Raw genomic sequence first — 12,694 nt, forward strand, 5'->3', positions numbered from 1 at the left:
GTGTATATATTATGATTTTCCTTGCAGCAGCTACTGTGCGTCAGTCACAGAGGTTTGGTCAACTAGAGAGGCTCATGGAGAGAGTCCACAGGAGAACAACGAAATGATTGTAGTTTTTTTAAATAGGTCCCATGGGTGAAAATTGGAAAGGATTTATCTCAGAGAAGAAGCAGAAAAGAACTTAATCACTGTCTTCAAGGACGTGAAGGATTATTAAACAACATGTCTTCAGGATGTACTGAAGAGTGTTTTGTTTTATTTTGTTTTAATCTCTACTGAGGACAAAATAAAAGGAAATGAGTTTAACTTGCAGCTGGAGGGGATTTAGATTAGATATAATACAAAAGTTCTTTTCTTATAGAAATGGGAACATTTTAAGATCTCCTCAAAAGTTTTTAAAATAGAATAAGCATTAACCCACTAAAGATGGCCATCCCTCTAGGAATCATGCATGTCCTAGACTTCAAGTATGAGAAAACTATGAGACTGAAGAAAATAGAATGTGGAAGGAGTATTTCCTCCTGAGACACACAAACGGACGCGCACACACACGCACACACATACAAACACACAGACACGCACACGCACCCTTTAAAACTTATGCATTGTTTTAAAGCTGTACCTTTGCTTCCAAAGATCTAAGTTCTCAAATGAAATCATCAATTGTCTTTCCTCCATGAAATTATATTTAAGTCAAAACTTCTTTGGGAACAAAGTAGAATATAAAAATGTAGTTATAAAAATAAATAACCAGGTTGCATTTTTTCCCCCATAAAATGCACTTAAAATTCTTTTTAGCAATCCTGTTTTATAATGTGAAAACATAGCATTTTTAAATTAGACAATTAGACCACAAGGTAAATTGGGGTAGAGCGCGAATTTGAATCTCTCCCTCTCTGAGGAAGCCAAGCTACTCTTAGACCCCAGAGTCGATGAAGGACAGAGACAGAAGAAGAAGAGAAATACCAAATCTGTTATGATTGACTAGTTAGGAATTTGCTTTGTTTTATTTTCATTAAAGATGAAACCCATTTAGTGGCTTCTCGAAGTTGGGCCTAAGGTAGAATATAAAGGTACGGCGGGGACTTGACAAATGATAACCCTGTCTTTCAGTTGGCAGCTATTCAGTCATGCAGAGAGAATGTAGCATTTCAGAAACCAGTACATTTGGAAGGAAAGAACATTCTAATACATAACTTAAATATACCATAAAGATTAGAGCAATATTAGGGGCGCCTGGGTGGCACAGCGGTTAAGCGTCTGCCTTCGGCTCAGGGCGTGATCCCGGCGTTGTGGGATCAAGCCCCACATCAGGCTCTTCCACTATGAGCCTGCTTCTTCCTCTCCCACTCACCCTGCTTGTGTTCCCTCTCTCTCTGGCTGTCTCTATCTCTGTCAAATAAATAAATAAAAATCTTTAAAAAAAAAAAAAAGATTAGAGCAATATTAATGCCCCTCATGTGCTAGAAAGATTAAAGCGATACTAGCAAATAGCAGAAGTTCAAACACCTGGAGTTGATGTGAACTTTGAGCTCTCTTTTATCAGAAACCACAAGGCTGGTGACAATACTGTGCTCGTAGTGAGTCTGTTGCATTGGTATGGGGTGCTAAGAGTTTTGTTGCATTATCTTACATAATTCTGGTAATAGTTCTGTGAGATAGTTTATTGGCACCCCCATTTTCCAGGTAGAGGAACTGAGGCACAGAGGAGTTAAGTAATTTGCCCAAGGGTTCCCAGTTGATATTCGGTTCTGCAGCCAAGCTCTTACCCATTAATCAGTACTGTCTGCCTCCCTGCATCTGTCTCCTGTCACGAGTATGAGCAGAAAAGAGTTTCATGATAGAAGTGATACTTTGCAAAGTTGGTTTTCCCTAGAGCGGTGTTGTCAGCATGGAGGCTTTGCCACGTCCACGTAGCTCCAGTGGTTGAGGACAGTCCTGACACCTTCTCCTGGGCTGTTAGGACAGATCATTTCTGTTTTTTGGTGTCTTGATTTATGGAACATGATTTAATCAATATCTGAAATTCCTATCTAAAAGCTGCTTTCTAATAGAATTTTAATACAGTGGCAACTGAACTATTATGTTGCAGAGTTAAATTTCTACACGCTTTATGAAAATATGCCTAGAACGTCTCATGTTTGCCATTCTAAAAGATCTTTCTGTTCGCTTAAATTTGCCTTTCTTTCCTCTCATGTTTCACTTGTCTGTTTCAGAAGTAGAAACTGAATCTCTAAATCCATGTAGATGTCTCTGAACATACTCTAGATAGCTTATTTTCCTCTCCTCCACAAGGGTCCCCGATGAAGCCCACAATGATTGTTTAGGTGATGACATGGATTTGAAGCCATCTAGAAGAAGAAAAGCAAGGGATTTTAGAAAATCAGTTTCAGGCTTCCACATCTGTTTCACCAAAATGTCTGTAGCCCATCACGTTGTGTCTTCAACAAAGAGAGGTAATTCAGAGGCCAAACTACAGACAATTTCTGTTTTTGAACTTACAAGTGAACTGAGAAAGATGAGTATTGAGGCTGGAGGATCTTGGAGAGAAAATCAAGGTTCTCTTTAGAACACAGAGTACAAACAATCTGTTGTGTCTGTCAGTTTGCTGTAGGTGAAAAATCACAGGGCAGGGTGTGCGTCTTCCTCTCAGTTTGGGGAACCTTGTCTTTGGCTGGCATCAAGAAGGTGCCCAGAGCATTCTCTGTGCTGCCTGTTAGACAGCCCTGGCCATGATTTCCACTTCAATCTTTTCATTTTCTCTTGTTATAGCTCAAGGAGTATGAGGCCCAGCACCGGCAGTCAGCGGCCTTGGACCCTGCCGACTGGCCAGACGGTTCTTACCCAACATTCGACGGCTCGTCAAACTGCAACGTAAGTTTCCTGTCTCTGAGCATCTTGACCCTTCTACTACAAAGTAGATTTTAGCCAACTTCTGCCTTTGGACTTCAGTTTTCTTTACTTGATGGACCTATCTGCAGTCAAAATAGTGCTGTTCATTCTGTGATATTTTTTAATTGTGGTAAATTATGTGTACCTTAAAATTTAATCATACAAGCGGTTCAGTGGCATTTAGCACATTCACATCGCTGTGCCATCATCACCAAAATCCACTTCCAGAACTTTCTCAGTATTCCATAACCATTAAGCAGTAGTAACTCACCTTCCCTAAGTTCGGGAAACTACCATTCTACTTTCTAACTGCATGAAATTTGCCTATTCTGAGTCCTTTATGTACATGGAATCGTACAATATTTGTCCTTCTGCGTCTGGTTTATTTCCTGTATCATAATATTCAAGGTTCATCCACATTGCAGCTTATGCCAGAACTTCGTTCCTTTATTAAGGATGAGTAGTAGTCTACTGTATGGATAGACCACATTTTGTTTATCCATTTATCTGTTGATTGACACTTGGCTGTTTCTACCTTTTGGCTGTTGTGAACAATGCTGCTATGAACATTGGATATGAATATCTGTTTGAGTCCTTGCTTTCAGTTCTTTGCAGTATGTATCTAGGAGTAGAATTTCTAGATCACTTGTTAATTATATATTTACTTTTTAAAGGAGCCACTATAAAGTTTTCCAGTATGGCTGCATCATTGTACATTTCTGACAGCAACGTGTGAAGAAGGTTCCATTTTTTTTTTTTTTTACTTCTCACCAACACTTGTAATTTCCCCCTCTTTTGTTAATAGCCATCCTAATGGGTGTAAAATTGTGTCTCATAGTGATTTTGATTTGCATTTCTGTAATGACTAATAAGAATATATATATGAATATATATATATACATATATTCCTTAAAGAAATGTCTATTCATATTCTTTGCTCATTCTTGAATTGGGTTATTTTATTGTTGGTTGTTGAGTTGTAGGAGTTCTTTGTATATTCTGGCTATTAATCCCTTATCAGATACATGATTTATAAATAGTTTCTTTCATTTTAGGGTTCCGTTTTCACTTTCTTGATAATGTCTTTTGATGCATAAAAGTTTTTTAAGTTTGAAGTCCAATTTACATTTGCTTTTGTTCCGTGTGCTTTTGGTGTCATATTCAAGAAATCACTGCCAAATCCAGTATCATGAAGATTTTCTCCTGTTTTCTTTTAAGAGTTTTATAGTTTCAGCTCTTAAGTTTAGGTCTTTGACCCATTCTAAGTTTATGTTTATATATGATATAATGTATAGGTCCAGCTTCATTCTTTTGCAGATAGATACCCTGTTTTCCCAGAACCGTTTGCTGAAAAGACTGTTCTTTCCTCATTGGCTGGTCTTGGCATCCTTTTCCAAAATTAGTTGACCATGTATGCTAGGTTTTATTTCTGGGCTCTCTTATTTTATTCCATTGGGTTATATGTCTGTCCTGTGTAGGTATTATACTCTTTTGATTAATGTAGCTTTGTAGTAAGTTTTGAAATCAAGACATGTGAGCCCTCTAACTTGATGGTTCTTTTTCAGATTGTGTTAGCCATTCAGATCCATGAGATTTCAGGTGAATTTTAAGATAGGTTTTTCTATTTCTGCAAATGATGCCGTGAAATTTTGATAGGTATTGCAGTGGTGGGTCTATAGTTGATTTGGGTAGTATTGTCATCTTAATAATATGAAGGTCTTCCAATCTATATACATAGGGTATCTTTACACTTCTTTATGTCTTCTTTAATTTCTCTCAGCAATGTTTTGTAATTTTCAGTGTATATGGCTTACCTCCTTGGTTAAGTTTATTTCCAAGTATTTTTTTTTGATGCTATTATAAATGAAATTGTTTTCTTATTTTCTTTTTTCACATTGTTCATTGCTAGAGTATAAAAATGGAACTGATTTTCACATGTTGATTTCGTGTCCTGCAACTTTGTTGAATTCGTTTCTTATCTCTACAGTTTTTGTGTGGTAGATTCTTCAGGGTTTTCTCCATAGGAGATCGTGTCATCTGTGAACAGAGGCAGTTTTACTTCTTTTCCAATTTGGATGACTTTTATTATTCATGCTATTTTAATGTGACCAAACAGCGCTTCCTAGGAGTTCCACAGGGATCGTGGGAATTAGAGTTGCAAGTTTCAAGCAGATACGTTGTGATGCCATCGTCCGACTTCATGGAGTGAGAATGGAGAGAATTGTCCTTTTTCATTTATTATGTAGCTGTTTTGTTTGTTAGGTTCTTTCTTCCTTAAAATCTGCAAGCAGCTCTACCTCCATGTCTTCCTGTCTTCAGCTTCTTGTCTTCTCTTGTCCATGCTCTGTACAGGTAGTCATCTCTCCAGAACATACCTCTTTTCTTGCAGTCCCCTCTCTTCAAAAAGCCTGATGGCTTTCCAGATCTGTGAGATAAATTCCAAACATTTGGGCACACTCAGGACACTTTGCAGTCTGGCTTTAATCAGTATCTCCCCTCTCCTCTGCCATCCCCGCCCCTAAGAGCCTCCGTTCCATCCACACTGGACCCTGCCTGTGTTACTGAACACAACTTGTATTTTCACATACTTTAATTCATGCAATTTCCTCTAAAATATCTTCCTCCAGATTTTTTTCAGGTAAAATTCTATGTGTCCCTCAAGATAAAGTCCAACTGCCATCTCCTCTGAAATTTCCTTTAGCCTCCTTAAGTATATTTTATTGCTTCCTATTCTGTGCTTTGTTAAACTAGCTTTGTATACAAAACCTGACCATTATTCCTGGAATATCGGAATTCATTGTATACATTTTAGCCTCCTTGGGAATCGTGAGCTCCTTGAACAAGAAAGGCATGCTGTGTTATCTTTTTGTCTCCAGTGAGTGTGTAACTCAGTGTCCAGTTCATATGACATGTTCGAGAAATATTTAGTGGGCAGAGTTGTATTTAAATGTTCATCTTTCCTGGCTGTTCGAAGAGCATGTTTTATGTCCTACAACCACAGCCTCTGTTTTTACACCTTATTTGCATCTAAGCAACAGATGATGGCTTATCAGAAGTAAATATAAGCCTTCCACAACCTTCTTGTCCCTGATTTCCTGAGTCAAGCACCAGATGTCCATTTCAGTGGAAGAAAAAGAAAGGAAGGAAGGAAGGAAGGAAGGAAGGAAGGAAGGAAGGAAGGAAAGAAGGAAGGAAGGAAAGAGAGAAAGAGAGAAAGAGAGAAAAGAAAGAAAAAGCCCCAGGGGATTGTTAATGTGAAAGCCCTGCTTGGTTTGCTTTTGTGTGAGAGACTGAGACGTTACACTTTATAATGTTAAATGTATCATATTTTAGCCGGCATTGTGCGCTGGGACTATGAGGTAATCAAAAGAACCGTGTTCGTGGATTTCAGTGTGCCTTTTTGGGTCTCTTATCCCCTTGTCCTAAAGACAGCATAATATAAATGTAAATCATGAACCTAAAGAATCATGAAGAATAAATACAGTAACTCAGGACTGATGTGATTCAAACCCAACTTGGGGAGAACACAAAGACTCAGTTGTCCATAGTGGGTCCTTTAGTATCAGACTCACTGTATACTGTCCTGATTAATAGCATCTGAGTCAAGGGGGAGGTTATAAGACTATCCAGTCAGAAAAACAGGACTGTAATAAAACCTCACACTCTCAGACAGCAGGGAGAGAGGCCCATCGCATTTAGAAAAAGTTACTCTAAATTGAGTGCGATAGTGGTTTTGAACGAGCTACTCAGAAAGCATTATTAGGTATTGGTTTTTCGTTATTACCCCTTAAGACAGTAAATCAGAACCATCACCGTGGTATAAATTGTCAGAAGAAAGTGCATACTTCTTAGAAGTTGGACATTCATTCCCTTGAGCATTTGTTTGTTCTTTGAGGAGACATCTAGCAAGCGCTTGCTGTATACAAAGCTTAATGCTATAGATAGGTTAGAAAGGTAAAGGAGTAAGAGACAGGCCCTGTCCCGATGGAGTTTACCCAGCAGCGCAGAGGTTAAAATCACCCCCAAATGTGCTCACACAGACTTGAGATGTCATGTACACACTCACAGTATTAGCTTCTTAGCGAACCGTTTCTTCATAGATGACGAAAAAGTAAATTCAGCCTGTTCCAGTTGGATGAAGGGCCAGGAATACCATATGTACCCTCCATTTCCAGCACAATCTTCCAGAAGCTCCAGAGTGACTTTCTGCTGAGAGACGTAGGTGAAGACAGGCCCTTCAGCGGTGGAGTTTTCTGAGGCGATATTATTTACCCTGCATATTTTGCTAGCTGGCTGTGTGCAAACAGCCCACACCCATCTCCAGTCACGCTGCACGTTCCTGCAGCTGACCACCGTTGGCACCGAAGTTTGCTTGAACTTGATTGCAGTCTTCACGTACGTGACGCTCGCCCCTCTTACCCTACTTTAGCCTGTCCTGTGTTTTTATGGAGGCTCAGCAAGAAACTCCAGCCAAAATATTCCTTCCCAATTACGCTACATTCGCCTGATAGCGGAGTAATTAATTTCAGATAATTCCCGCTGTGTCCTACTCGAGCCGCTGTGGGTCGGGCGCTTTGATTATCTTTTGTGCGAGCGCCAGGGCTTTTCAGTTTCCTATTGATTCTTTTCTACACTGAGATGTAAATAGCCCACTGGCCGTAGTCGGGAATGTCCAGGCCATGGAAGTTTCAGGGATCACAAGCCCTTTGTCACGAGACTCAATGCCTATATTGATGCCTGCCGTGCTTTAGGATTTCATTTGCATTGATTTCATAGACTCCCCCACCCCCATAACTGACATTAGATAATTGCGTGTTGCTTCACAGTAAATCCATATTCACATTCCTGGTTTCCAAGAATGTAAAGTACTAAAGATAGTTACTAGGGGAAGTGAAAAATAGCTTTCTCTTTGCCAGAGAAGAATGTGTTCTCTGCTGTTTCTCCTTAATAACAAACTTCTGTTGTGAGTGTTAGAGTTTTTAAAAAGAGTTTCTGGTTTGAGTACCTAACTTGACTCCTTATTAAATATCTGAACATTTGTTTTACTATTTTTCATTTTATTTTGATAAATTTTGTTTTCCTTTGCCTCCTACAGGGGGAGGTTGTAAGAGTTCTCATTTTAAGCTTTCAACTTTGTGCCTTGAGGTTCAGTTTACCTTCTGGTTAAGAAAATGTTTAATGAAATTATGCTCTCCATCCTCCTGGGGTTGATAGATTTTTACTCAAGGAGTAAGTTTTTAGTAGATCATAATTTTTTTAATAATAATTTTTTTATTATATTATGTTAGTGACCATACAGTATATCCCTGGTTTTTGATGTAACGTTCAATGATTGATTAGTTGCGTATAACACCCAGTGCACCATGCAATACGTGCCCTCCTTACTACCCATCACCAGCCTATCCCATTCCCCCACCCCCCTCCCCTCTGAAGCCCTCAGTTTGTTTCTCAGAGGCAGCCCACGGAATGGGAGAATATATTTGCAAATGACACTACAGATAAAAGACTGGTATCCAAGATCTACAAAGTAGATCATAATTTTTATGTTTCTACAAAATTGGTAGGTGAAAGTTGGTGATCTGTATTTGGTTCTTAAATATTAATGAGAAGGCTTGCAGTGAAACATCTTTCAAAAAATATCAAATTGTAAATTGTTTAATTATGACACGATTTAAGTTATTTTTAAAAATATATGACGTGCAAGAGAAATTAAAGCAACAGCAAGGCTAATAACACACCGGAGCCCTTAGAGTCCATTGCAGACATTCATTTTGGTCCCGTTTGTTTGTTTCACTTGGTACAAAAATGTGTTCCAGAAACAACTGGAGTTAGTTTCTGTCTCTGGAGCTCCTCACTAGGGCGAAGCAGCTCTGGTAAAATGTTCCGCGAAGCGAGTTCTTCTGTAACACAAGCCATCATTTTATGACTGATCTTCTCCATTTGGGGAGATTTAGTTGGGAAGTATTGGTGCGAGGAGGGCTGTGGCGGTACAGCTGTGGTGTGGTAACACCTTTCATCCACCTGTGTGTCTCTTCGTAGCCTTTCCTTCCAGCCAGCTCGGAATGTATTTTGCCACTAACCTGGTTTGAGGCACAAGAGAGTGCCGTGGGTCAACCTGTGTCCCGGAGTTTGGGCAACAGAGACACAACGTCAAGCGATCACTTCTCTCACTTCTGACAAAATAGTATTTTAAGTGTTTCCTTGATTGAGGACTTTCAAGGTCTCAACTAAAATATCCCCTTGTGAGGAGGTGTTTTGGTTCGTATGCGGCAAGACTGTTTTTGGGGCTTCCTGAAATTATAAACTGTAAACTTGTCCCTCACTGCCAGACAGGTTTTACTTAGCTCTTCCGGGTCACTTCACCTGCCTTACGTGCGGCCGTCGCCCTCAAGCCAGAGGCTCCAGGTCGGATATTTTGAAAGGAGAGGTTGCCACAGCCTTAGTCCAAACTAGAACTTCCTAAAAGATAATGTACAGAAAGCCAGGAGAGCGTTCCACAAAGTTACTTTTTTTTTTCCTGAGATTTTATTTACTTATTTGAGAGAGAGCACAAGCCAGGGGAGGGGGTAAAGGGAGAGGGAGAAGCAGACCCCCCCCCACTGAGCAAGGAGCCCGATGTGGGGCTCCATCCCAGGACTCTGAGATCATGACCTGAGCTGAAGGCAAATGCTTAACCGACTGAGCCACGCAGGTGCCCCCAAAGTTAACTTTTGTAATGGTTCTTGTTGTGAGTGGCTTGATTTCTGTTATGGCCAAAGAAGAGGCTCACAGTTCAGTCACTTAACACAGAATGGGGTACAGTACAGTAAAGGAATTCTGTGTCTTATGGGTACAGTAAAGGTTTTCTGTGAAAATGGTTGGCTTCCCTTATACTGTTTCTCTTCTATATTGGTTTTTAACAAGGAAATTGAAGAGAGGGTAGATTCCAAGCATAAAAATAACTTATATTTCTGGATAAACTGCGCTTTTTTTGAGGGGGGCAGAGAGGAAGTAGGGGGAAGGGCAGAGGGAGGGGAAGAGTAAGCCGGCTCCTGTGGCAGGGCTCGGTATCCTGACCTGAGCCGAAATCAAGAGTCAGACACCCAATCAGCTGAGCCACCCAGGTGCCCCTATAGTTTGCTTTTAATGGTGTTTACATTTTTTCTTTGTCTCTTTTCCTAGAGGAGGTTTTTTTTTTTTTTTTTCATAACTCTTAATATATGGGTTTCAGCTTCATAGAATTCTAATTGGCAAAGTAACTTTTGACTTGTGGCTGGAAGATGGTTCTGCTCGTTGAAGCTTTACTGGTTCTGTTAGCTGGGCTTGAATGAAGGGTGGCTGGATGTGTGCTTCAGCTCTTTATTTCCTAAACAGAGGCGCCTTACTCATTTGACTTGTAAGAGGCCCAGGAGCAAGAGAAACCCGGCCAGCAGTGATTTCCCAGAGGGCATTGATACCCTGCGTCCCTGGGACAGATAGCGGCAATTCTTCCTGCCAGGCTATGTGACACGGTGCCAGAATGAGCACTTTTCTAAATCTTTCTAAATGTAACTATGTTAAAAATAACTTTTCTGGTCTTCTCATTCACACTTGAAGCCTTCAGATAATTATTCAGACTTTTATAGATACTTTCTATAGATTTCTTTTTTATTTGGCTGGGTGGGAAGGTACAGGAAGAAATACTACTCTTAATTTCAATGAAAGTGATTTTCAAACTAAAATGCTAGTAAAACAGGGGCATATTAAAATTCCCTTCAGAAGGGCCAGAGTCATGATTCCTTAGACCTGCAGCTTATGGTGAGTCCAGGAGGCAAAATCAGTCCATCGGAACAACACGCATAGCGAAGTCTCTTGAGAAAGATGAATTTTGTTCTGACTGCATGTAAGCTGACCAAGAACCATTGTTTAGATGACGCTGTGTCATGAATCCCACACTCCCCTCTCATCCCCAGCCTTCTCCCTGGGACGGAGGCCAGAGTTTGCGGCGCACATTTTCTGGGAGTGCCTTAAGATCATGGTTTCTAAACAGCCCGGAAGGAGGCTCTGCCCTCGGAAAGCCAGGTGCTGGCCCTTGCCAGCTTGGGGGAGGGAGCCGGTTAAGTTGGAGGCAGACTTCAGATTCAGGTCCAGCTCTAGCACCTGTTAGCTCTGCATCTGTGGGAAAGTTGCCTCATCAGTTCGTGCCTCTGTTTTCTCATCTGGAAAGCAGGGACAAGTGTATCTACCCCATACAGGTGTTGCAAGAATTAAATGGCACAAAGTAAATACCCGGTGAAAGCCAGTTTCTGTTACTTTGTGTTTACCTTACCGTTAACCGTTAACTCTTAAAATACTTGAGTTCCCATGAAAGTGCTATTTTTTGGACATGTCACGAACATGCTAGCAAATGCTGATGTGGTACGCAGATCGGCTAGAGTTGTCAGAACAAGCTTACTGCAGCTAGCGTATGTTTACTTAGTTATGCTTTTACCAAACGCATAATCAGTTTATCTTTTGTTTCAGAAGGTGTTATTCTGTAAGTGGGTTTAGGGGTGGGTCCAGTATGATTTCAGTGATCATGTTGTACTTTGGGATTACTGTTTGGGAAGAATAAGCACTTAATTGTACTGAAATTATCTAGGGCCGTGCCGTGCTGTGAGGTGGACTCACTGAGTGTGTGGGTGTGGGCTTCTGGGCCTGTCGTGGTGGAGAGCGCTCTTGTGGCCGGCCCAGAAGTCACTGGGGACGTGGCTCTTCGTACCTGGCAGACTAACCAGATGCATCTCTATCTCCACCAGTCTGTACAGTTACAGAGAGTCGAGGCTGCTGCCTCCAGACCATCCTGAGCATAGCAAGGGCCACATGAACAAAAATAAATAACGACAAGATACCCAGATACTACATAAGCCGAGGGAACCTATTTTTAACACCTAAAAAATTTAAGGTAGCTTTTGGGTACATTCTGGTTTGTTGTTTCTTTTATTAGGTTGAGTCAGGTGAAACTGGAGTTACTAGCTTTTGGGTTATAAAAATGGCAGGTTTATGTGTCCAGCCCAGTACGTGAGTCCCAACCGGGACGTACCACATTTCCCTGCTAGCTGATTGTATCGAAGTGAAGGTATTTGTAATGTAATCTGGGTGAAGGATTGGCGTCTAGATCTGCAACACCAGTTTTTGTTTTGCTTTTGGAAGTAACCTCGGGGAGTTTGGGGTAAGAGAGGATTTCCATCACTTACTAAATGAGATTTATCACATGTTAATTCCTCCTTGACTCTTTTGCCCTGGTGCCAGATCTTATATAATGGATGGGTTAGAAAGAACCCAGCCCTTACTGTGGTTCAAGAGTAGGATCTGGACTGAGGGCCACCTCTAGCCTAAGCCAACTGATGCAGGTCATAGGCTGCCCATCACTTCGTTCGAGTCCATTTGAATCTTAAGTCACCAGTTACCTATTTTATCAAAGCCCTTAGGGTGCCTGGGTGGCTCAGTCGGTTAAGTGTCTAGCTCTTGATTTTTCGCTGAGGTCATGATCTCGGGATCCTGGGATGGAGGCCCAGGTCAGGCCCCCCGCTCACTGGGGAGTCTGCTTGAGGATTCTCCCTCTCGCTCTCCCTCTGCCCCTCCCCCTGCTTGCACTCTCTCTAAAATGAATAAATCTTAAAAACAAAACAAAACTCTTAGCACTATAGTCAGTCATCAGACAATGACACTCATTTGGAAAGCAATATTTTAATACAACCAAATTCTAATTCAAATTCTACTGACAGAATACTGTCTGTAGAAATACCCCTTTATTCTCTTCTCCTTGTTCCTTGTTCCTTTCAGTCTTTGTACCATACCACAC

At 40.9% G+C, this 12,694-nt stretch overlaps 1 protein-coding gene across 1 annotated transcript in view; it reads left to right on the forward strand.

Annotated features, from left to right (window-relative positions):
• The window catches only part of SASH1 (SAM and SH3 domain containing 1), a 186,977-nt gene that overhangs the window by 119,903 nt on the left and 54,380 nt on the right, over positions 1 to 12,694 (forward strand). Inside the window, 1 exon segment of the mRNA XM_045805301.2 lies at positions 2,773 to 2,874. Coding sequence (XP_045661257.2) covers positions 2,773 to 2,874 — 102 coding nt within the window.

This window comes from Ursus americanus, chromosome 11 (genome assembly GCF_024610735.1).
Source record: "Ursus americanus isolate L20-20 chromosome 11, mUrsAme1.1.p, whole genome shotgun sequence".
NCBI lineage: Eukaryota > Metazoa > Chordata > Mammalia > Carnivora > Ursidae > Ursus > Ursus americanus.